We start from the raw sequence: 22,440 nt of genomic DNA on the forward strand, positions 1-22,440 counted from the left end.
TTAAGAACTCTGCTGGGAGTTAAAAAGCAACCTCTATTGAGTAGCAGACCCTAAACAACAAAGGATTTATATGAGAGCCATATATCTGAAAACAGCACACTTTGGGATTTTCATTTCTAACAGAGCTAGTTATTTTGCCAACATGATCTTAGTGTCTAAATTCGTTTTATCACCTGTCCTTGTAATAGTAAGGTACAGACCATGGCTAACAACCCACCCAGCACACGATGAGACCACTATTCTCAAGTGTAATATCTGCTACTTACAGCTTTTAATCTAGTTAAGTGCTTCCTAAAACTGAAATAATTGCTATATATTGTTCCCTCATTGTTAATATACTACAGAAATAACATCGATAAAATATCTTAAGTGCATTAATTGGCACCAAAATGAATATGATAATATTTTAAAACCTATTTACTGGAATAGCTAAGATCATTAAAGGTATAAGCTTTCAGTGCAGATAGGGTAATGCAAACAACCCAAGACAATTTCTTGGCAAAGGAAAGGTTGGATTGATTTCATTTTTTTAAACTTATGACTTGATGGTGGGGACAGAATGACCTTAGGTATTATCTGCCTTTACATAAACATTAGAGTTCAAACTTACAGCAATAAAAATTAATGACAGGAAGGGGAGATACACGCATATGTTTATGTACATATACAGACATGCGTATTTATATGTATATGTAAATGATGTTAGCAAATTTAGAGCTCTGCAGACACGGCTGCAAGCCCCTTTGGAACACCCCACTTCCTCAAACAAAGTCCATGTTCCCCGCAGACAACCGAGTCTGCAGGTGCACTCAGAGACGGCTCGGCCACAACGCTCCGCCCACACGGCACTCCAGCTCCAAAACCTTGTCAGAGTGACCTCACAGGAAAGCTCGGGAAACAGCACTCCACAGGACAGAGGAGTCTGCACAGGGATCTTTCTTCAAATTGTGGTAAAATACAGAACATAAATTTCACCATTTAAACTTTTTTTTTTTTTAAGATTTTATTTATTTATTTGAGAGAGAGCGAGAGTGAGAGACAGAGTACAAGAGCAGAGGGGGAGGGGCAGAGGGAGAAGCCGACTCTCCGTTGGGTTTGATCCCAGGACCCTGAGATCATGACCTAAGCCAAAGGCAGACGCTCAACCGACTGAGCCACCCAGGCGTCCCTAAACCGTTTTTTTTATTTTTTAAAGATTTTATTTATTTCTTTGACAGAAAGAGACACAGCGAGAGAGGGAACACAAGCAGGGGGAGTGGGAGAGGGAGAAGCAGGCTTCCTGTGGAGCAGGGAGCCCGATGCGGGGCTCAATCCTAGGACCTCGGGATCATGACCTGAGCCGAAGGCAGACGCTTAACAACTGAGCCACCCAGGCGCCCCTAACCCTTTTTTTTTTTAAAGACTTATTTATTTAAAGAGAGAGCAAGCGAGCAGCGTGGTGTGGGGAGGGAGGGCAGAAGGAGAGAATCTCAAGCCACCACTTTTTCCTACAAAATGTCATCACCCGAAACAGAAACGCTATTAAGCAATTAATAGTTGCACCCATTACCCCTCCCCCAGCCCTGGTGACCTCTAACAGGTCTCTAACTCTTCAGGCTCTAAGAATTTGCCCATTCCAGGTATTTCATATAAGTTGAATCATACAACATAGGTTGTGTGTTTTTGAGATGCTCCATGTTGTAGCATGTATCAGAACTTCATTCCTGTTTAAGACTTAATAGCATTCCACTGTATGTGTGTAGAGACCACATCTGATCCTCCATCCATCCACAGAAGGACATTCGGTTGTCCTCACCTCTGGGCTCCTGTGAATAATGCTGCGTGAATATGTGTGTGCAACCTGTGTTTCAGTCCCTGCTTCCAATACCTCTGGGTATATACACTTCAGAGTAGAACTGCTGGGTCAAATGGTAAGTCTATGTTCAGCTTCCTGCGGGGTCGAACCATTTTTCCATAGTGGCTCCTTCACATGCCAGCAACCAACAAAGGCTCCAGTGTTTCCACATCCCTGCCGTCACTTGTTACTCTCTATACAGTGCCTGTGTGCGGTCATCTTCATGGACGGGTGAACTGTTTCACTGTTGTTCTGTTGCATCTCCCTAATGATCAGTCATGTTGCACGTCTGTGTGAGATCACCAGCTGTTTGTATATCTTCCTTGGAGAAATGTCTACTGACGCCTTCTGCCATTTCTGAATTGGCTTGTCTTCTTATTGTTGAGCTGTAAGAATTCTTTATTTATTCTGAATACATATGTATGATTTTCAAATATTCTCCCCTTCTATAGGTTGGTGTTTTTACTTTCTTGATAATGTCTTTTGATGTACAAAGTTTGTAATTTTGATGAAGCCCAATTTATATTTATTTTTTCTTTTTTTGCTCATGTTTTTGGCATATCTAGGAATCCAATGTCAAATCCAAGATCATAAAGACTTACCTGTTTTCTCCTAAGAGTTTTATGCTTTTGGCTCCTACATTAAGGTTGTTGACCCATTTGGGGTTCATTTCTGTATATGGTGTGAGGTAGGAGTACATCAACTTTTTAAATCATGGTAAACTTTTCTGAAGAGGCTCTACCATTTCACATTCAGTCAAGAGGGTTCCAATTTCTCCATGCAGTCACTAACATTTGGTACTGTCTATCTTCTTGATTACAGTCTCTCTAGTGGGTATGTAGTAATCTCTCATTAGGATCTGATTTCGTGTCAAACAACTGTTCCTGTGCTTATTTGCTTACTGGCCATTTATATATATCTTCTCAGGTCAAACTTTTTTTGGCCATGTTTTTAAATTCAATTGCTTGTCTTACTAAGTTGTAAGCGTTCTTCATACATATATTATATATATCACCTGAACACAGTTTCTCCCCATCTGTGGCTTGTCTTTTCATTTTCTTAATAGTATCTTTTGAGGGCGCCTGGGTGGCTCAGATGGTTAGGCGTCTGCCTTCGGCTCGGGTCATGATTCCAGGTCCTGGGATCGAGTCCCACATCCGGTTCCCTACTCAGTGGGGAGCCTGCTTCATGCTGTTTCTCTCTCGCTCACTCTCTAATAAATAAATAAATAAAATCTTTAAAAAAAAAATAGTATCTTTTGAAGCACAAAAGCTTTAATTTTGAGGCAGTCCCAACTTTTTATCGATTTCTTTTTTCTGGCCCGTGCTCTTGGGTGTACAACCAAAAACTCCGTCTAATCCAAAAGCCAGGCAGATTTTCTCCTTTATGTTCTTTTAGAGGTTTCACAGGTTCGGCTTTTACCGACAGGCCTCTGATCCTGTTGAGCTAGTTTTTGCACACGGTGTGAGGTGAAGGTCTAAGCTCATTGTTTTCCACGTGAATATGTTGTCCCAGCACGACTGTATTGTCAAGTGAATGGTCAACTGACCGTAAACGTGAGGATTTGTTTCTGAACTCCTGATTTTGTCCCATCGATCAATACGCCAATCCGTGTGCCAATTCCACAATGTCTTGACTACCGCAGCCATACGGTAAGTTTTAAATCAGAGTATAACTCCTATAGCTGTTCTTCTACAAAACTGTTTCGGCTATTTTAGGTCCTTTACATTTCCAAATGAGTTTTAAAATCAACCTGTGTATTTTTACAAACAGGGATTTTGCTGGGATTTTGGTAGGGGTTGCACTGAATCTGCAGATTAACTCGAAGAGAATGACATCTTGACGATACGGAGTCTCTGACCCATGACGACGGGCTGTCTCTCCATTCCCTCTCAGTGCTGTCACGCAGTTTGGAGTGTACGGGTCTTGCGTGTACCCTTACTTTGCTGCATTTGTACTTTATTTTGCTGTTACTCTGAGTGGAACTGTTGAAGTAATTCCATTCTTGGATTGTACATAAAAACAAAATTGGTTTGTGTATACTGATTGGTGCTGAAATTTTTTTAGTTTTTTTGTTTTTTTTGTCAAGCTATCTATGAAGAAAGACAGTCTTAAGTCCTTTTTTGGGGGTAGAGGGGCAGAGGGAGAGGAGAGGGAGAGAGAATCTTAAGGAGGCTCTACACCCAGCTCGGAGCCGGACATGGGGCTTGAACTTAGGACCCTGAGATCATGACCTGAGCCGAAACCAAGAGCCAGAGACGCTTAACCGACTGAGCATCCCAGGTGCCCACAGTTTTACTTCCTTCACTTTTCTTTTCCAACCTGTTTTTCTCCTTCCTTCCCTCCCTCCCACCTTACTGTACTAGCTAGAAACCCCAGTCAAGTGCCTCTGACTTAGGAAGGCAGCACTCAACCTTCCATCACCGTGTGCTGGCTGCTACGAAGTACTGTGTATGTCCTGCATCAGCATGAGGGAGTTCCCTTCTGTTCCTGGTTCCCTGAGGGTCTTCATCCTGAGCGGGTAGGAGATGCTTAGATGCTCAAGGGATGCACTTGCTTTTTTCTTTCTCTTCTGCATCTACTGAGACGACCATATGGGTTTTGTTCTTTATACTGCCAACACTGCATATTCCATTAATACATTTTCAGATGTCAAATTAACCTTGCATTCATGCTGTAAATGCTACTTAGCTGCTGGATTCGGTTTGCTAACATTTCAAGGATTTTTCATCTATGTTCCTGAGGGATATTAATCTATTATTTTCTTGTGTTATTTCTGTTTGCTTTTGATACTAGGCTAATGGTGATCTTTGAGGAGAGAAATCCTCTCCTTACTCAGCTGTAGCTGGAACTCCCATACAGGATATGTTTTTAAAGGCTTAAATACTGTTCTGAGAGAAATTTTCATTTCATAATATTCAGAAAAGAGAGAAGGATAATGAAGAAAAGTCACCTGTAAATTCATTAAGGGATCAAGAGTTGCACGCTTCACCAAGGGAGCCATCCAGGTGCCCGGACACTGAAATGTTTTCGTTTTTGGTTTTCTAAAGTTTTCTTGGTTTTGAAAAGTGATTTATGCAGTGTATAACAAATAATAAAGAAAGGGAAATAATACCTTACAGAAGCAAAGGTGCCTCATCATCCCACGACCACTTAACACTTTTGCTTAGATCTTACTCAACCCCATCTTCAAAGATGTGCTATCACATGCACGCAGTTTCATCATCGCATTTACTTAAGGATATATTTTAAATTTTCTAAGATATATAAAACATTTTTATATATAAAAATAAAAATGTTATATATATATATATATTTAAAGATTTTATTTATTTATTTGATAGAGAGGGACACAGTGAGAGAAGGAACACAAGCAGGGGCAGAGGGAGAGGGAGAAGCAGGCTTCCCGCTGAGCAGGGAGCCCGATTAGGGGCTCGATCCCAGGACCCTGGGATCATGACCTCAGCTGAAGGCAGACGCTTAATGACTGAGCCACCCAGGTGCCCCTATGTTTTGTTTTTTTAAAAAGCAATCTCTACCTCCAAGGTGGGGCTCGAACCCACGACCCCGAGATCAGGAGTCATGTGTCCTTCCAACTGAGCCAGCCAGGCGCGCTGGTATATAAAATACTTCAGGGGCGCCTGGGTGGCTCAGTCAGTTAAGCGCCCGACTCTTGGTTTCGGCCTGGGTCATGATCATGAGGGTCCTAGGATTGAGCCCTGCACTGAGCCTCACGTTGGGCTCCATGATCAGCGCAGAGTCTGCTTGGCCCCCCGTCTGCTCCTCCCCAACTCATGCTCTCATGCTCTCTCTCAAATAAATAAATACATACATACATACATACACATCTTTGGGAGAAAATAATAAAAAAATATACTTTAAAATGTCCGTGTGCACAATAAAAGTAAGAATCAATGGCTCACAACTGCAGATTTTTATAAAATGTATTTAAGATTTGGACAGTTTCCTACAGATGAGAAAAAAAACTGAAAGTGTGGAATTAGCCTCAAGTAAGCTCAAGAATGTACGCCATTTCCTAAATGCTAATACTGCATGCCACACTTTTTTTTTTATTTGACAGAGAGAGACACAGTGAGAGAGGGAACACAAGCAGGGGGAGTGGGAGAGGGAGAAGCAGGCTTCCCGCAGAGCAGGGAGCCCGATGCGGGGCTCGATCCCAGGACCCTGGGACCATGACCTGAGCTGAAGGCAGACGCCTAATGACTAAGCCACCCAGGCGCCCCTGCGTGCCACACTTTCCCTGAGTCCTACACATCCTAATCTCACCCCCGAAGTCTTCCCATCCTCTAATACGCAATTCAACTTCTGGGCTTCTCTCATTAAAAAATAAAAAAGACTTTATACCTAGAAATATACACAAAACTGTTCATTACAGTGGAAGGTTAAATGAATCATATGTATCTATTTAACCTCAAAAATTAATTGCAAGAGTAACAGCTTGAAAAAATATATGTTTATTTTTTAAGGAGACAGAAGTTTACTGAATACACCTCAAGGGCGGGCAGGACAGCAGGAGAGTCTGTATGCTGGAAATAGTTTTTTTTTTTTAATTTCTGATGCTAAACAAACAGAATGTACACTATAAATTACTAGAATAGACTATGAAAATTCACTAAAATTACAGTAATTGTTTTAAGGGTGATTTTTTTTTCTTTTCACTGTTCCTAAGTATATATGAGGTTAATCTAAAAAAAACTTACAAATGCCCAAAAGATACACCAATTCCACCTCTGAACAATCTTATTATTTCTCTGATGACTAATGCTGTTGAGCATCTTTCTATGTGTTTATTGGCCATTTATATATCTTCTTTTTGGTTTTTCATTTTCTTGAAGAGCAGAAACTTTTAAGTTTAATTTAATAAAAATGAGGTCCAGTTTTTTTGTTTATTCTTCTTAATTGTTAGTAGTTTTTTTTGTTTGTTTTTTTGGGGTTCTTTTTTTTGCTAGCACGGTTTTAAAAGCAAAAGACTGGAAGCAACCCAATACATTAGTAGAGAGCTAAGAAGACCTGGTGTGAAGAGAAAACCACAAGAGGCAGAATCGTGTGTAAAGATGAGGAAAGTAAGAATTAACTTTGTATTTGTGCGTAAATATGTAAAGAACCAAGAGGAGTGTCTACTTGTGGTGGGAGAGGCAGAGCAGAACGGGACAGCTGGGGATGCCCCTGTACCCCTCACCTCACTTGCTGGGCTCTAAACCATGTGGATGAATTACCAAACAAAGTGTATGAAAAATTAGTTTGGAAATATCATCTATAACATTTTCAGGATTAGTAATTAGTAGTGACAACATACCTGAATAGTTTGTAAAGGACTTCAGGTCCTCTAGACTTACGGGAACTTGTGCACCAGAAATTAACACCTGAAAAAGAAGTTGGATTCATAAACTTGAGGTCGATTTTATGACAGCTTTTCTGTGTCACGTGCCAGCTGTGACCCCAAGCGCCAGAGAGCAGTGTACCTGGATCTCCTGCTGATCGAACATTCGCAGCCACTCCAGGTTCACCACGTTGGCCAGGCCCTGTCTGAAGGCCAGACAGTGCTGACGGATCTGCCTGTTCAGCCTGTAGTCGGCGACAAGGTGGATATACGCGATCCTGTTGGCACTGGTGACAGGAATGTCTTTCCCACCGAACTTTAGTTCGACTACCTGCAAGTATTAAAATAAGGGTCTGGAAATTCTCAGTATGACCAGAGTAAAATGAAAGCAAGAAACACCTACTTCAAAGAAACCTGACAGCACTGCTTTGTATGTGAGAATCTACATAAAAAGCCGTGTAGCTGGCACACCTGACGGCATTCTCCAAAGCCGGGCGTCCTGTCCCGTCTTTAGGGCTGTCAGCCGCCAGTGCTTTCTCCGAAGCACTAAGGAGTGACGCAGCAACGCAATCATGGCAACTCTGTCTTAAAAAATTAGGAATCTGGGGCGCCTGGGTGGCTCAGTTGTTTGGGCATCCGACTCTTGATTTCGGCTCAGCTCATGATCTCAGGGTCGTGAGATTGAGCCCCGCATCGGACTCCGTGCTTAGTGGGGAGCCTGCTTGAGATTCTCTCTCCCTCTGCCCCTCCCCCCCACTCACACACAGGTGCACACTCTTTCTCTAATAATTAAAAGTTAAAATAAATTATGAATCACAAGGGGCAAAGATATGAACCAAAAAATGAACACATGTCCAAAGGGATTCATTCTGGAGAAAATACAGCCCAAGGAGTGAAGGTCTCCATCATGTTGTTACCACTATGACATACTTTATTCTTTCCTTTTTTTTTTTTTTTTAAGATTTTATTTATTTGACAGAGAGAGACACAGCGAGAGAGGGAACACAAGCAGGGGGAGTGGGAGAGGGAGAAGCAGGCTTCCCGCCGAGCAGGGAGCCCGATGCGGGGCTCGATCCCAGGACCCTGGGACCATGACCTGAGCCGAAGGCAGACGCTTAACGACTGAGCCACCCAGGCGCCCCTCTTTCATTATTTTTAAAGATTTTATGTTTAAGCAATCTCTACACCCAACGTGGGGCTTGAACCTACGTCCCCGAGATCAGGAGTCGCACATGCACGGACTGAGCCGGGCAGGCGCCCCTGAAGTACTTTCAACAGGACTCAGAGGACAGCGGTCCATTAGAGGTGACTGACCGTCGTTCAGATGACTGAACCTCAGAGGACAACCCTCTGTCCTTGGGTAGCCACGCTCGCACAGCCTGTCGGTCTAGCACAGAGCTGGTGAGCGGTGCTGGCTGCGCCGGAGCGTCACGGGAAGCCCTCGGCGGGAGCTGGGGCCACACGCCGGCTCTCCCCGCTCCCGGTAACGCCGACGCCCGCAACTCACCTCGCCCCAGGAACTGCTTTCGTCATTAATAAGATGGTGATACTTCTGCTTGGTCTACCTTAGAACTGTGGTTCTCTAAACTCACATAAACCAAAGGTGGTTGACAAAATAGCACAGCCAATTATAAACACACCAGCCTCATTTACAAGAATGCACTTGTTAAAGTTTGTTTACTCAGATGCATTTGGAGGAGGCCGTCTGTGCTGAGGATGAAGAACCAGAAGACAAATCCACAGTAAGTGAACAAGCCATTCCCGAATGACCCGTGGGTGGCAAACCTCGGGGGGTGAAAACAGAGCGCTGCCCAGACTGCGGGCTACGGAAACCGCGAAAACGTCCCCCTCGTGGTTCTGTCATAATGAAGACAACGCCTCCCGCTCTGGGCAACGGCATTTCAGCCAGCTTTTTTTTTTACCACTTGAGAGAAAGGCCATTTTACCATCTGCTGAAGAGCTATACTGAAATCATCGTACACCCAGTGGTTACGTGGCCATCTCACGCTAAAGACGTTACAAAGCTTTATTGGATTTGCTTCTTTCCACAGTGCACGTTCTAGATGACGCCTCCCTTCTCATTAACTCTCGTGCTCCACGCTGGAACCAGAGGCCTAAGAAAGGCTCTGCACCCACATCTCCTTGCTCGTCTCTGCTCCAGGGAGAGGCCACAATGCCTCCCGTGCTCGCCGCCCGCTGACAGGCCATCTGTCACCTGGGCCTCGCGCTCGCGGCTCTGTTTTAATGTACAAACTACCACTTCTTACCTTAAGTGGATTAACAACAGGTAATAAATGAGCATGTACTGAGTGATTCGAAGACAAAGGACCCGGGAAACGATCACGTAAAGGACTTCCAAAGCCCCAGTCACCCTGCCTGATCAGATGGCAATGCCATTTCCAGTGACCGCACAGGGACTGCGCCGTGGTCGTCTAAACTCCTCTCTAGGCTACATCAAAACAACTCTCTGTGTCTAAAATCACATCAAATCTGTCCCGGGATTTCAGTTTTGGGGGCACACTGACACCTCTAAGTATGGAACTAGAGCAGCTCTTCTACGAAGAGCTCTCCTCCCTGACAGTCCTGAGTCCAGCTGCAGAAGGCTCGGGGCCTCAAGTGCTCACCACCCGCACGAGCTCACCTCACCCTGGAGCCACGTCCACGACCCCCGAAGGCGGGGAAGCGCCACTGAAGCGCCACAGCAGCAAGCCCGAACTTTCACAAGGACTCGTGACTCACGTTCATGCCTCGTACGTAACGATGATCACTCACAGAACCATCTTAAACCCTGAGCACTTTCCTCAGCAAAGATATGTGTACAAATTCGTGGTCTAAAATTTCATGTTTGTTTTTAGGCAGGCTAACAGCCATATTGATTTTACCGGAGAAAATAAGTTGGGGAGGAACACTAGTATTTTAAAAGGGGAGATTGATTAACGTAACCTACCAACATAATGAAGTATTTGCATATTAGAAATCTTTAAATCATAGTATTTTACAAACTTAAACCTGTATAGAGGACTATGTTTTTATATCTCTCTCTGTAGAAATCTGTAAGATCTCCCCCACAAATTGGCTGCTTTACCAGTGACTTTCTCAATTTTTCCTGTTGGACTCTTTAGTGTAATTATTCCTCTGCATTGTCATCCATAATCTCTTTATTCAGTGGGAATTTCTATGAATAATTGGAACATTGTAACTTCACACTTTTGCTTTTAATAGATTCCAATATTACCAGTGGTGCTTTAATGGAACTCTTACATATGCGACATTTCACTATTACCATCTATTTCAGGAGGAAAAATGGGAAATACTCCCATTAGCAAAGGCCGTGGACAGGTCATTATAAAACTGACTGCCCTGGCGCTTTTATTTCATTTTTTAAATCATGCCACCAGGTGGAGCGAGACAGCAGGGCGAGCAGCCATCACTGTCTGTGTGTTCAGTGTCCTCACGCTAGGAACAAACCTCATCTTTCACAAAAATCTGAATTCTGCATGCTGAAACTTCAGCTCTATAAAATGAAGAGGTGCAGGGCGCCTGGGTGGCTCAGTTGGTTAAGCGACTGCCTTCGGCTCGGGTCATGATCCTGGAGTCCTGGGATCGAGTCCCGCATCGGGCTCCCTGCTCAGCGGGGAGTCTGCTTCTCCCTCTCCCGCTCCCCCCTCTTGTGCTCTTTCTCTCTCTCACTCTCTCTCTCAAATAATAAAAAATCTTTAAAAAAATAAATAAAATAAAATGAAGAGGTGCAAACAAAAGCAACTAAGTAAGCTGTAACCAAACAGAATGGTTCTGTCCTCCTCATTCTTATCTTCTCTCGCAGTGTTGAGGTCAGTTCTCAACAACGCCTAGAGGTGTCCAAGTAAGACAGGGAAGCGGGAGACCCAAGGTGGTATCATTTCCTATATTCCCACTTAGGGTTTAATCCACACCTATTTCTTCAATAGCTAGTTTTTTGGTTTTTTTTTTTTTTAAGATTTTACTTATTTATTTGAGAGAGTGAGAGTTCGTGCACATGCACAGTGGGGGTCGGGGGACAGAGGGAGCAGAGAGGAGAATCCCAAGCAGACTCCCTGCCGAGTGCGGAGCTCCTACGTGGGGCTCAATCTCACGACCCCAAGATCATGACTGAGCTAAAATCAAGAGTTGGACGCTTAACTGTCTGAGTCACCCAGGCACCCCATTAAATACGTAATTTTTTTTTTTTAAAGATTTTATTTATTTGACAGAGATACACAGCGAGAGAGGGAACACAAGCAAGGGGAGTGGGAGAGGGAGAAGCAGGCTTCCCGCCGAGCAGGGAGCCCGACGTGGGGCTCGATCCCAGGACCCCGGGATCATGACCTGAGCCGAAGGCAGACGCTTAACAAATGAGCCACCCAGGCGCCCCAATAGGCAGCTTTTTAAAGGCCAAGAAATAGACTAAAATTCAAGCACCACGAAGACAGACATTTAAAAATACCCAGAGAGTTTAGAACTAGGATGTGTAAGTCTGTGTGTGCTTCTTAACTTAGTTTCTGAAGACATCGCTGGTGTGGGGGCCATGCAACGGTCCTGCAGCCCAGGGAGGGAGCCAACACAAAGGTCTCACACCTCGGAGCCTTCCCGAAGCAGTCCCAGACTATTAGGGCTCTGTGCACCACAAAGCACAATGAGACAGCACTTCGCACCCAGGACGACGGCTGTGAGTTTTTAAAAAAGACAGAGAGAGAGAAAAGAAAGCAGAAAACAAGTGTTGGCAACACAGGGAGAGATTGGAACCCCTGTGCGGTGCTGGTAGAAAGACCAACAGTGCAGCCACCATGGAAAATGGTATGCAGGTCCTCAAAAAGTTAAACATTAGGATTCTTGTGTGACCCAGCAATCCCACTTCTAGGTATATACCCATGAGAACGGAAAGCAGCGACTTGAACAGGTATTTGTACAGCCCATGTACATCATTACTGTGGCATCATTATTCATGAGAGTGGAGACAACTCTCATGTCCATCGAGGGATGAATGGCTAAACAAACGTGATCTGTACAGATTATGGGGTATTAGCCTTAAGAAGGAAGAAATTCTGACTTGTGCTACATCACAGGTGAACTTGGGAGGACATCAAGCTCAGTGAAATAAACCCGTCACAAAAGGACAAGCCCTATATGACTGCACTTAGATGAGGTCCTCACAGTCGTCAAACTCACAGAGACCCAAAGTAGAATGGTGGGCACCAGGGCACGAGGGAACAGGGAGTTCAGTGCAAGAATGCCCTGCCTGCCCCATCCTCCTCTGACTCAAATAAAATCAACTTCGCTCAAGATACTGACCTATACCTACAGACCGTAACTTTAAAAATGAAGATCATACAGACGTTCTCTCGTTAAAACTTTTTCACTGCTTAACCCCCAAGTTGTGGTTTCTCTGAATTCTGAACCACCTGACCCAGGAAATAAGCAGGCTGCTCCTGGGTCCTGCCCTGACTCACAGAATCAAAATCTCAGCTTCCTGGGAAGGCTCAAGGGTTTTCTTCTTTCTTTTTTAAGGATTTTTTTTTTTTTTTTTTTTAAGTAATCTCTACAACATGGGGCTCGAATCTACAACCCTGAGATCAAGAGTCACACACTCCACTGACCAATCCAGCTAGGTGCCCCCAAGTGTTTTCTTGTTACTCATTTTCCTATTGGCTCTGAAATGCACCGGTTTAGGCCCTCTTACCCTGAAGCAATGAAATACTGCAAACCAGCTATGGAATGAAACACTGGTTCTCCTTCTGACTGCATCTTTACCCTTTCTAAAGCCCAAGGCCTCTAACTGTTCTCCGCGATGGCCGGAGAAGCCCAGATTTGCTGGCATCTGTCTACCTACTCTTGTACACCCCTAAGCTTAGCCACTTCTAAATGTGCTCACCTACCTGGTGAACGCCTTTCCACCCCCCCAGTGTCTCTCCCAGGTAGCTCTCCCCTGAACTACTTGGAGCTGAGCTACTGCTCACATCTGCCTCCCCTGTTAGAATGTGTATGCTCTCCTAGTTTAGAAAAAACCTCCTATGCATGATAGCATCATGGCTGGTACGGAGTGGCAACACTGTCTCATGAGTGAATGAAGAAATACAGATGAGGCACAGTGGCAAGTAGGTAATATGATTTAAAAATAACCAAAATTGCATCAACTCAAATTTGTTCAGTACATGTGTTTATCAAAATAAAATGTTAGTGCTGACGACCTGGAGGTTAGGTTAAGGAGTACCCTGAATGGATCAATGCATTATCAATGGTGATTTGACTAAACACTAAGTATAGATTTAATATGAAGTTACTTTTAAGCTGGCAAAGCTGATGACCTTTGAAAGCCTGAATTAAAAACCAAGTAATAACAGAAATTTACGAAGTTTAAAGGTAACAGTTTTTTTTAAAGGTTTTATTTATCTCTCTGCTAGAGAGAGAGTGAGAGTACAAGCAGGGGGAGGGGCAGAGGGAGAGGCAGACTCCCCGCTGAGCAGGGAGCCCGATGCAGGACTCGATCCCAGGACCCTGGGATCATGACCCGAGCTTAAGGCAGACGCTTAAGAACTGAGCCACCAGGCGTCCCAGTAACAATCGTTTTATAGTTAAAATACAACTACTAGATTCAGAAAAGTTTACTGATCTAATAACAATAGCAGAAAAGCTGTTTTTCCCCACAAAACAGACCAAAAATAGAGAAGCACACTGGTCACTTTAAAATCTGATAAAATGAGATATTAACAACTACGACCTCAAAGGTCCTCAATTTTGTTCGTCGGTATACATTAAAAAAGGTTTTGTAAATTACGGGAACATCTGAATGTATGCTAATGTAGACAAAAAAGTACGCCGAATGCCGCCCCCCAACCCGACCGCCTATTTTATTTTTAAAGATTTTATTTATTTATTTGAGAGAGAGAGAATGAGAGAGAGCAAGCACATGAGAGGGGGGAGGGTCAGAGGGAGAAGCAGACCCCCTGCCGAGCAGGGAGTCCGATGCGGGACTTGATCCAGGGACTCGATCCAGGGACTCCAGGATCATGACCTGAGCTGAAGGCAGTCGCTTAACCAACTGAGCCACCCAGGCGCCCCCGACCGCCTATTTTAGCAAGTTCCACCTCATGGCCAATCTAGCTCATCTCCACCTCCACCCACTGCCCCTGCTCTCATCATACTGGAAATAAATCCCAGATGTTATCAACTCTTCCACAGTTCAGTATGTTGTACAAGAATGTTCACAGCATATTCTTCATAACAGCTGAAAAGTGGAAATAACCCAAATGTCCGTCAGCTGAGAAAGAAACTGTGGCATCTCCATACAACGGGGTGCCGCTCAGCCAGATGAAGGGACGGAGTTCTGGCTCCTACAACAAAAGGGAATGAAGCCGGCCGCAAAAGGCCACGGGCTGTAAGACTCCAGTTAGGGACCGCGTCCAGGGTAGATGAACACGCAGACAGCACGCATATCGTGCTCACCTACGCTGGGTGGGAGGGACCTGCTAATGCACACACAGTTTCTTTGGAGAGACGAAACCATCCCGAACGGAGATGCTGGTGAGGGCTGCCCATTCTGGGAATGTGCTGACCCATGCCATCCTCTAAAGTGTGCATTTTACCGTATGCAAATTACACCCCAATACTGCTGTCATTTAAAAAATCAGTTTCAATCTCTAGCATGTAGGGTTTATTCATTTTTTTTTAAAGGATAAAGGCAGCAAGACCAACCAGACTGATAATGGAGGCCAGCGATCGGTGTCCGAGCACCCGAGGTCCACCGAGACTGGGCAGGGAACGGAGGGGCACAGGGACCCTCAGGGCTCCAGTCGGGAAGGTGCTAACCGCCACTCCCTGGGACGGAGAGCCAGGCAAGCAGCCGCCCCAAGAAGACAATCCCAGAGGATAGCCGTCACAAAGGACTGGGGCCGGGGCACGTGCGTCTCCAGACACCCCATTCCCCAAGTCTAACCCTCAGCGCACTGGAAAGGCACTGAAGCATTTCCACACGGAAGGAAATCCTCCCCGTCGCCGTGGGAAGAGAAGTTGGCGTCAGTAACAAACCGGCCAAGGGCCTCCTCACCTGTGCCTCTCCCAGGTCATTGTTCACCACAGTGAAGTTCAGCCCAAGTTCCTCCACGTCGCCTTCGTAGCTCTTGAGAAAAAGCAGATTCTTATACACTTCGGGATCTAACGAGGCGAGATGATGGATGTCCACGTCTGCGCTGGTTCCAAGCAATTTGGACAGGAAGAACCCAGCAAAGGGCAATTCTACCAGCATATTTTCATAGAGAGCCTTCAAATGAGAACAAGGAGCAATGATTAGCATCTCAGAGGAATTCTTTTTTCACACTGCCTACGAATAAAAAAGTCCAACTCGAGATTTAACAGAGTCCTGACAGCAGCTACTTCCTCTTCATAATGACGACGATGGTGGAAGCTAGTATTTGGTGAGCACTTACCGTGTGCTAGGCCAGGCGAACCATTCAACGCATGCCTTCAGTGTGTCGCAAATTCTAGAGCAGACCAGCAGCACGTTTTAGGGCTGCCTCACAGAATGTGTGTACCGACGGGGGCGTTCCAGAGCCCCGTCTTTTGTGCTGCAAGAGGTGGGCACATGTTTTTGGTAGAGGGCTGTGCAGGCGTGTGAGCCCCCGAGAGCTGCTGTACCAAAGCCGCACGCGCTGGGGGCTCAGAACAACCGAGACCTGGCGCCTCAGGGTTCTGCAGGCCACAAGTCTAACTCCGGGTGGCAGCAGGGCACACTCTCCCGAAAGGCCCCCTTGTCCTCTCTGATGTTGCCGGCCACACCCGGTGGCCCCTGGCTTTTGGCTGAGTCACTCCAAACTCTGCCTCTTTGGGCGGCTGTCTTCCCTGTGTGTGGGTCTCCCTGTCCTTTCTCTTACAGAGACCAGTCACTGGATTTGGGGGGCCACTCTAACCCGCGATGACCCATACACAAAGATTCCCTTCCAAATAAGGTCAGGTTCACAGGTACGAGGGATTAGGAGGGAACCTCATTTCTGGGGGGGTCACAATTCAGCCCACAACAGTGGGCTGGACTGGCTTGGTGGCCACTCCTCTGCTCGGCCTTTGTAGCAAAAAAGGAACACAGGGCGGGGCCGAGTGAGGACAGCTGTGTACCAGGGCTGGACCGCACGTAATTCTCAATGCCAAGAAATACTGTTCTGTAGGCTTTTCCGGCCATCAGAAGGGAAAAGCCCTCTTCGCACACTGGCCACACAACAGGGGCAGGCCGGACCTGGCCCACAGGCCCTGTTCTGAACTGAAGAGACTGGGCCTTGGGACTCACGGGCACTCGGGTGGACATGGTGAGTTAGCGCGGGGCAGCGCTGGCGCCAAACCCAGACGCCCTGACGCCCACAGGAGGACCTCTGCACTCTGGGTTCCTGTCCACTTTGTGTCCGAGGGCCACGTGCGGAACTGTCTCTTCACTCGTGTACGTGAAAGGATAACTTACAAAGGGCCAGATAAAACGCAGTCTGTAAGTGCAGCTTGATGAATGTACTTGACCGTACCCACGCAGTGGCCGCTCGGGTGAAGGCACAGAACACCTCCCCTCCCCAAACTCCCCCGAGAGCTCCCTCATGACCTTCAGCCACAGCCTCCCTCACGTTCAGCCCCTTCTGTGGCCGTCACCACGGGCGCGCTGCCACCCCAGGACTCCACCGATGGCACCAGACAGCATGTGCCTCCTCACAGCAGGATGCTTTTGAGATTCACCTGTTACTGTCTGTTCTTTTCCGCGAGGCTGGTATCATCTCCAGCCCTGGGCCTGATGATGGACGTGGAGCTGTTTCCCATTTGAGGCTAGGAGAAACAAAGCTGCTGGACCGTCAGCGTGAGCCTTTCTGTGGATCCATGCTCACCTCTCCCAGTATAGACTTCAGACCCGTTGACAGGGGAAGCACTGGGCGTGAGGTGCGCTTAGCTGTTATCAGGCAACGACACACTGTCTTCCAAAACGCAACCATTTTCCACCATGACCAGCAACACAGGAAGGTTCCAACTGGTCCAGAACCTCACTGATCATTAGCGTTGTCAGTTCAGTCTTTTTTAAGTTTAGTTATTCTGGCTGGTGCAGTGGGGTATCTCACTATGGTTTTAATTTGCATTTCCCTGATGACCGGTGGTACTGGACGAATTAAGCGCTGGTGAATATTACTATATTACTATATTAATCTCCCGATTCTCCATCCAGAGAAAAGAGGGGCCAAGTGATGCAGGTTTCCCAGCATGATGTCAGAATTCATCCTGCACGATAAATACTCCTATGGCCTAAGGCTGTAAAGTGCATTTTAAACACGCACTATCTACAGTATTCATGTTGTATTCCAATCAGCGCTTGGGATTTTCACGTAGAGGGGAACAGAAAGTTACAGTGAGTTTTTGTCTTCAGGAGCAATTGTCCCAAACAATGAAGAATTTTTCTGTTCAGGTTGGGGGACTGGAAGGGCAGCCATATCACAGAGCACAGGCTGGTCTTAGTCTCATTTCCCATTTCCTATACAGCTCTGAGAGAGTTCTGACATTGAAGATGTTCCCTCCACACTCCGGTCCCTCGTGGAAGTGATTGCACAACACACCAACCAGAAAGCTAGATTGAGAGAAAGTGCAACAAGGAAGCAGAAGTGGGCTGTAAAATTTTCAGAAACGTTCTTATTTTCTTCTAACAGATGATGGCCTTGGAAGCCCCAACAAGTCCTGTCAAACTGTCCCAATGAACCTAAGCTACTATGTACTGATGCTAGCTCTGAGCCAGGCACTGCGCTGAGCACACATCAGCTGTCTCGCTTGCATCTGGCCTGTCCGGAAGATCTCCTAAGTGGAAGGCAAGAGTCACTCTTCTACAGAAGTCTAGGGGAAATCTGGGTCTCCACGCCCGAGGCCATTTTTGCTAAAGTAAGAGTAGTCTGCAGAGACATGACAATGACAGGGAGAGTGGAGTCGCCACCCCCACTCGGTGGGTGGGGAGCTGGAGGCAGAGCCTCAGGCACACGTTCTCACAAACCCTTCTCTTTCGGGGGGATGGCGGGGGAGCCCCGCTTCAGAAAGTACTCAGTGAGCTGCGCTACGGATGTATTCAGAGCTTTTCTTTAAGTCACCGTTGAAAGATCCAAGTGCCACCATGCTGCTCCCGGAACACCGCCATAAAACAAACTGTAATCCCAGGGGTAGTCGCTCGGCCGTGAGACCGCGACTCCAGAAGCCCCTCTTCCAGGAGGCCATTCACCCGACCACGTCCACACACGCGAGACGGGAGACACGAGGCTCTGGTGAGACACACCAGTGCGAGCGAACACAGCAGACGAACAGCTTCCGGGGAGCAGGGGCTCCGGCCCTCCGAGCCTCCAGCCCCCGCGCCACCCTTCACGTTGGGTGAACATGCCCTGCCCACGGCTCCCGGCACCGCCAGTTTTTACTCAGCTGGGTCACACCGGATGTGGGCCACTTCCACACGGGCAACAATCAGCGGTGGCGCTAGTCTGTAAACCAATGATCGTTAAACACACCAAAAAACGTACCCTCGAATGAGTGCTTCCCCTGTCCCTCCTACGCCACCGAGAATGCTCAGGTTCACCCTGAGTGAGACCCACACTTCAAAGTCTGTCCCACTCACAGGACTGGAAGGAACCAGAGAATAGCTATCAAACATCGTCCTGAAAGTAGCATCCAGTGCACTGGCTTCTTGCCTCCGGACGCCGCTGACAGACAGTATGAATTAACACTTCTTCCCAAGGTTAACACGTCTGAGGACTTCAGGTTCGCCATCTGTTTACTACGTATTTCATAATATCCCCCTTCCAGCTAAGACTCCAGATGTTCTCTGCCAGGGAAACTGAAGTGTTATGTCCCCGTGCTTTTATTTCTGATTTGAAGACTAACGATTACCCAATTAATTCTGAAAACGTGGCAAAAAAAGACTTCTGAATGAGAGAATGAGCAGTAAGATGGCGACCAGCACTTAACTCATCTACTGATAACGCAAAGAAAGAGTTGTTTTGAAAAACCACAGTTTGCTTAAAGTTAAGAATGGCTAATGCTATTAACCTGGAGCACTTAAAAATCCCATTACTTCTAAATGAACGATGGCTTCACAGCCAAGGAGAACGTTCTGCGCCAGACGCCATGACTGATTCCAGGTGCTGAAGAACAGTGTCATTTGTAGTGGACTTTAAAGTAAACTGGAAGTGTAAATCATGGGGTGTTCAATATACAAGGTCATCGTTTGCCACTTCTGCATTAGTAACAATAAACCAGTGAAATTCGTTAAATAGATCAGAGCTACCTGAATTTTAAACAGAAATCCCACTGTGACTCATAAAATGTAAATGCCTAGGTATAATTTTTTACATAAGGCAGGTTTAAACCTTTAGAGCATTTAATATACAAGCACTAATAAATGATAGCACTAAAAACTATGATTGCATCAGCTAAATGGATTATAAATTAAATTTCCATAAATGTATGCAACTGAGATACAAATGTAAGCATAAATCAACGTATTTTCTAAACACAGGTTAATTATACAATTTCAAAACTGCCTATTTTTTATGCAAAATAATCCACTTAGCATTTTTCACACTGGCCTTAATTCTCAGCCGGTTGCACCACACTTGTTCCAGAAGCACATCAATAACGACTTGTCACGAAAAAAATTGCAATAGGTATATGGAAAAAACCTGTAACGTATTTTTCAACTGTCTGTCTTTTATGAGTGTTTATAGCTAGAAATTGTGCCAAAATGATTTGAAATAAAAAGGATTAATTATAGTAGAAGCCTTTTAATATAAGTGAGTGCAGTCGCAATGCAATTAATGCAAATTGTGGCACTATCGGGAGAATAAATGTGAACCACATGAGAGGCCATTTCTGTTTGCTGCCAAATAACTTCAGTAATTTACTACATTAAGAATCAATAAAAAAATAATGCTTTTCAAATGCATCTCTATCAATCTTCAGGTAGTTCTAAAGTGAACATTTATAACTTAATCTAAAAACTATATCAGAGCTGTCTTATGTTAAAGCCGCCCTAATTGAGCAAAAAGATAATAATTTTAATTATTTCAGATCACACTAACCCTGCAGTTTAAAAAAGAAAGAAAGAAATGTAGCATAAGGATGTGCGCTGATAGTGATATGCTATCCAACAGTTGTGCTTCAACATGCACACCCACGAGTGGAAAACACGGTGTCCGACTGGGACTACAGTGGATTTTCAGGACCACAAGCTCCCACAGGGCAGAAAACACCCCTCATCCTTAACGCCCAGGTCTATGCACAACATATGGCATCCAATCATTCAAGAGACATTTACTAAGTGCCAACTACGTGCTAGGGACTACTTTCCACACTGGGATTCTACAACCGTGAATTTGTTCACAAAAACCCATTTCTTCTGAGACACTTTAGGTTATGCCAAACTACACGTGTGTCACGATTCATTTCAAACCCCTGGGTCTTCACAGTCCTCCCCCAGAGGTCTTTCCACACGGCTCGCTGCTTTGGTCAACACGGCGGCGGCGACACTGAATGTCAAGGTGTCAGGAGGCAATGCCCCGCGTTCCCATGTATCTCCCGTGTGCGGTCACCACCCACCTCGGCGAGGCAGCCCCTCGAGCTCCACACTCCCTCACACTCTTGGGCACCCTACAGTGCTGCTTCAGAGTGGCTCGGGGCGCCTGGGTGGCTCAGTCGTTGAGCGCCTGCCTTCGGCTCAGGTCGTGATCCCGGGGTCCTGGGATCGAGCCCGGCATCGGGCTCCTCTGTCCCTGCCCCACTCCCTGGGCTTGTGGGCTCTCCCCCGTCTCCGTCAAACAAACAAACAAATAAAATCTTTAAAAACCCCAAAACAAAAAACAAACCCCCAAAATAAGTAGTGACTCTGTCCATTCATGACTCAGCCAATGTCCAGCAAGCACAACTGAGCAGGGTCCAGAGGTTCTGGTGTTTCGAGAAAAGGCATCACCGAAACCCTGAAGCTCCACAGCAGGGGGCTGGCACTGCCTTCGTCCTCCCCACAGAGGCTCCAAGGGGCAGCGAGCAGAGCGCCTGAGCCGCACTCCTGTCCCCAAGCGCTCTCCGCTCACACCAGTGGCTCCGGAGGCCGGGCAGGGGCGCGCTCTCTGCTCACACCAGCGGCTCCGGAGGCCGGGCAGGGGCGCGCTCTCCGCTCACACCAGGGGCGCGGGAGGCCGAGCGGGGCGCTGCTGGCTTCACCACCTGCCAGGGCCCGAAGCAAAGGCTTCCACGAGGACAGATCTTTTCTTGTTCGCTGCAACTGATGATCTGCACTTAATGCTTTGACAGCTCTAGTTTAAAGAAACAGTTCTTCTAGGGCACCTGGGTGGCTCAGTCGTTGAGCGTCTGCCTTCCGCTCAGGTCATGATCCTGGGGTCCTGGAATCGAGCCCCACATCGGGCTCCCTGCTCCGCGGGAAGCCTGCTTCTCCCTCTCCCACTCCCCCTGCTTGTGTTCCCTCTCTCGCGTTCTCTCTGTCGAATAAATAAAATCAATCTTTAAAAAAAAATAAAACAACAAAGAAACAGTTCTTCAGAAAACCCGTGGGGGAGGCTGGGTGGGTGGGAGACGAATTCACCTCTCGGTCCTGTTCTCCTCGTCGCGCGTGCAGAAGTGAAGCTGTGGCGCGGAGTGAGTCTGACGAGCCGAGCACTGAGGCTCCACGGCCGTGTGCCCCGTTACCGCGCGCTCCCAGGCTCCCGCTCCACGCGGGACGCGGCTCCCCTGCTCCGCCCGCCCCGCCCGCCCCGCCCACAGAGGCACTTCTGGAAGATCAAGAACCAAAAGGGCTCGCCAAAGCGACACACCACAAGAAGTAGCTACCTGGGAGTTTCAGGACAGGTGTTCCGTCCTGCTTCTGGAAGATTTATCAGGAGTTTAGAAGAACGCCGAGTCCCGGTTAAGGGACCCCACACGGCAGAACCATTTCACTAACTAAAAGGAAACGTTTCTCAGGTTTGAAGATTCTTCTACCGCACAGGATAATAAAATATACACGGACATCTGCCACACTACCGCCCTTGAAATTTGAGGTTACGGACGTCCCTCCAGGGTAAATAACTTGGTCATGGCCAGGTGCTGAGAACCTTCTCCACAAGGTGAGGAGACACAGGGCCCCTACAGCTCCTTCCGGCTAAAACGACCACACCCGAAAACTCCACCCCAGATTGAGCTCTCCTTCCGCTGACTCCTTTGACCCCTGTGGCTCTTGCAAAATCACTGCATCACACTGTTTTTTGGTAACAGC

At 46.6% G+C, this 22,440-nt stretch overlaps 1 protein-coding gene across 3 annotated transcripts in view; it reads right to left on the reverse strand.

The window, feature by feature from the left end:
- The window catches only part of UBE3C (ubiquitin protein ligase E3C), a 123,076-nt gene that overhangs the window by 11,365 nt on the left and 89,271 nt on the right, over positions 1 to 22,440 (reverse strand). For all 3 annotated transcript variants that reach the window (XM_045863968.3, XM_045863967.3, XM_054505121.2), the window contains exons 19-21: positions 15,235 to 15,447; positions 7,318 to 7,506; positions 7,152 to 7,218 (exon numbers count right to left, since the gene is read on the reverse strand). In XM_045863968.3, the coding sequence (XP_045719924.1) occupies positions 7,152 to 7,218; positions 7,318 to 7,506; positions 15,235 to 15,447 (469 nt within the window). The remainder of the gene's footprint in view (positions 1 to 7,151; positions 7,219 to 7,317; positions 7,507 to 15,234; positions 15,448 to 22,440) is intronic.

This window comes from Mirounga angustirostris, unplaced genomic scaffold (assembly GCF_029215605.1).
Source record: "Mirounga angustirostris isolate CCGP_5_RB_7025 unplaced genomic scaffold, mMirAng1.0.hap1 SCAF_12, whole genome shotgun sequence".
In the NCBI taxonomy this organism is placed as follows: domain Eukaryota; kingdom Metazoa; phylum Chordata; class Mammalia; order Carnivora; family Phocidae; genus Mirounga; species Mirounga angustirostris.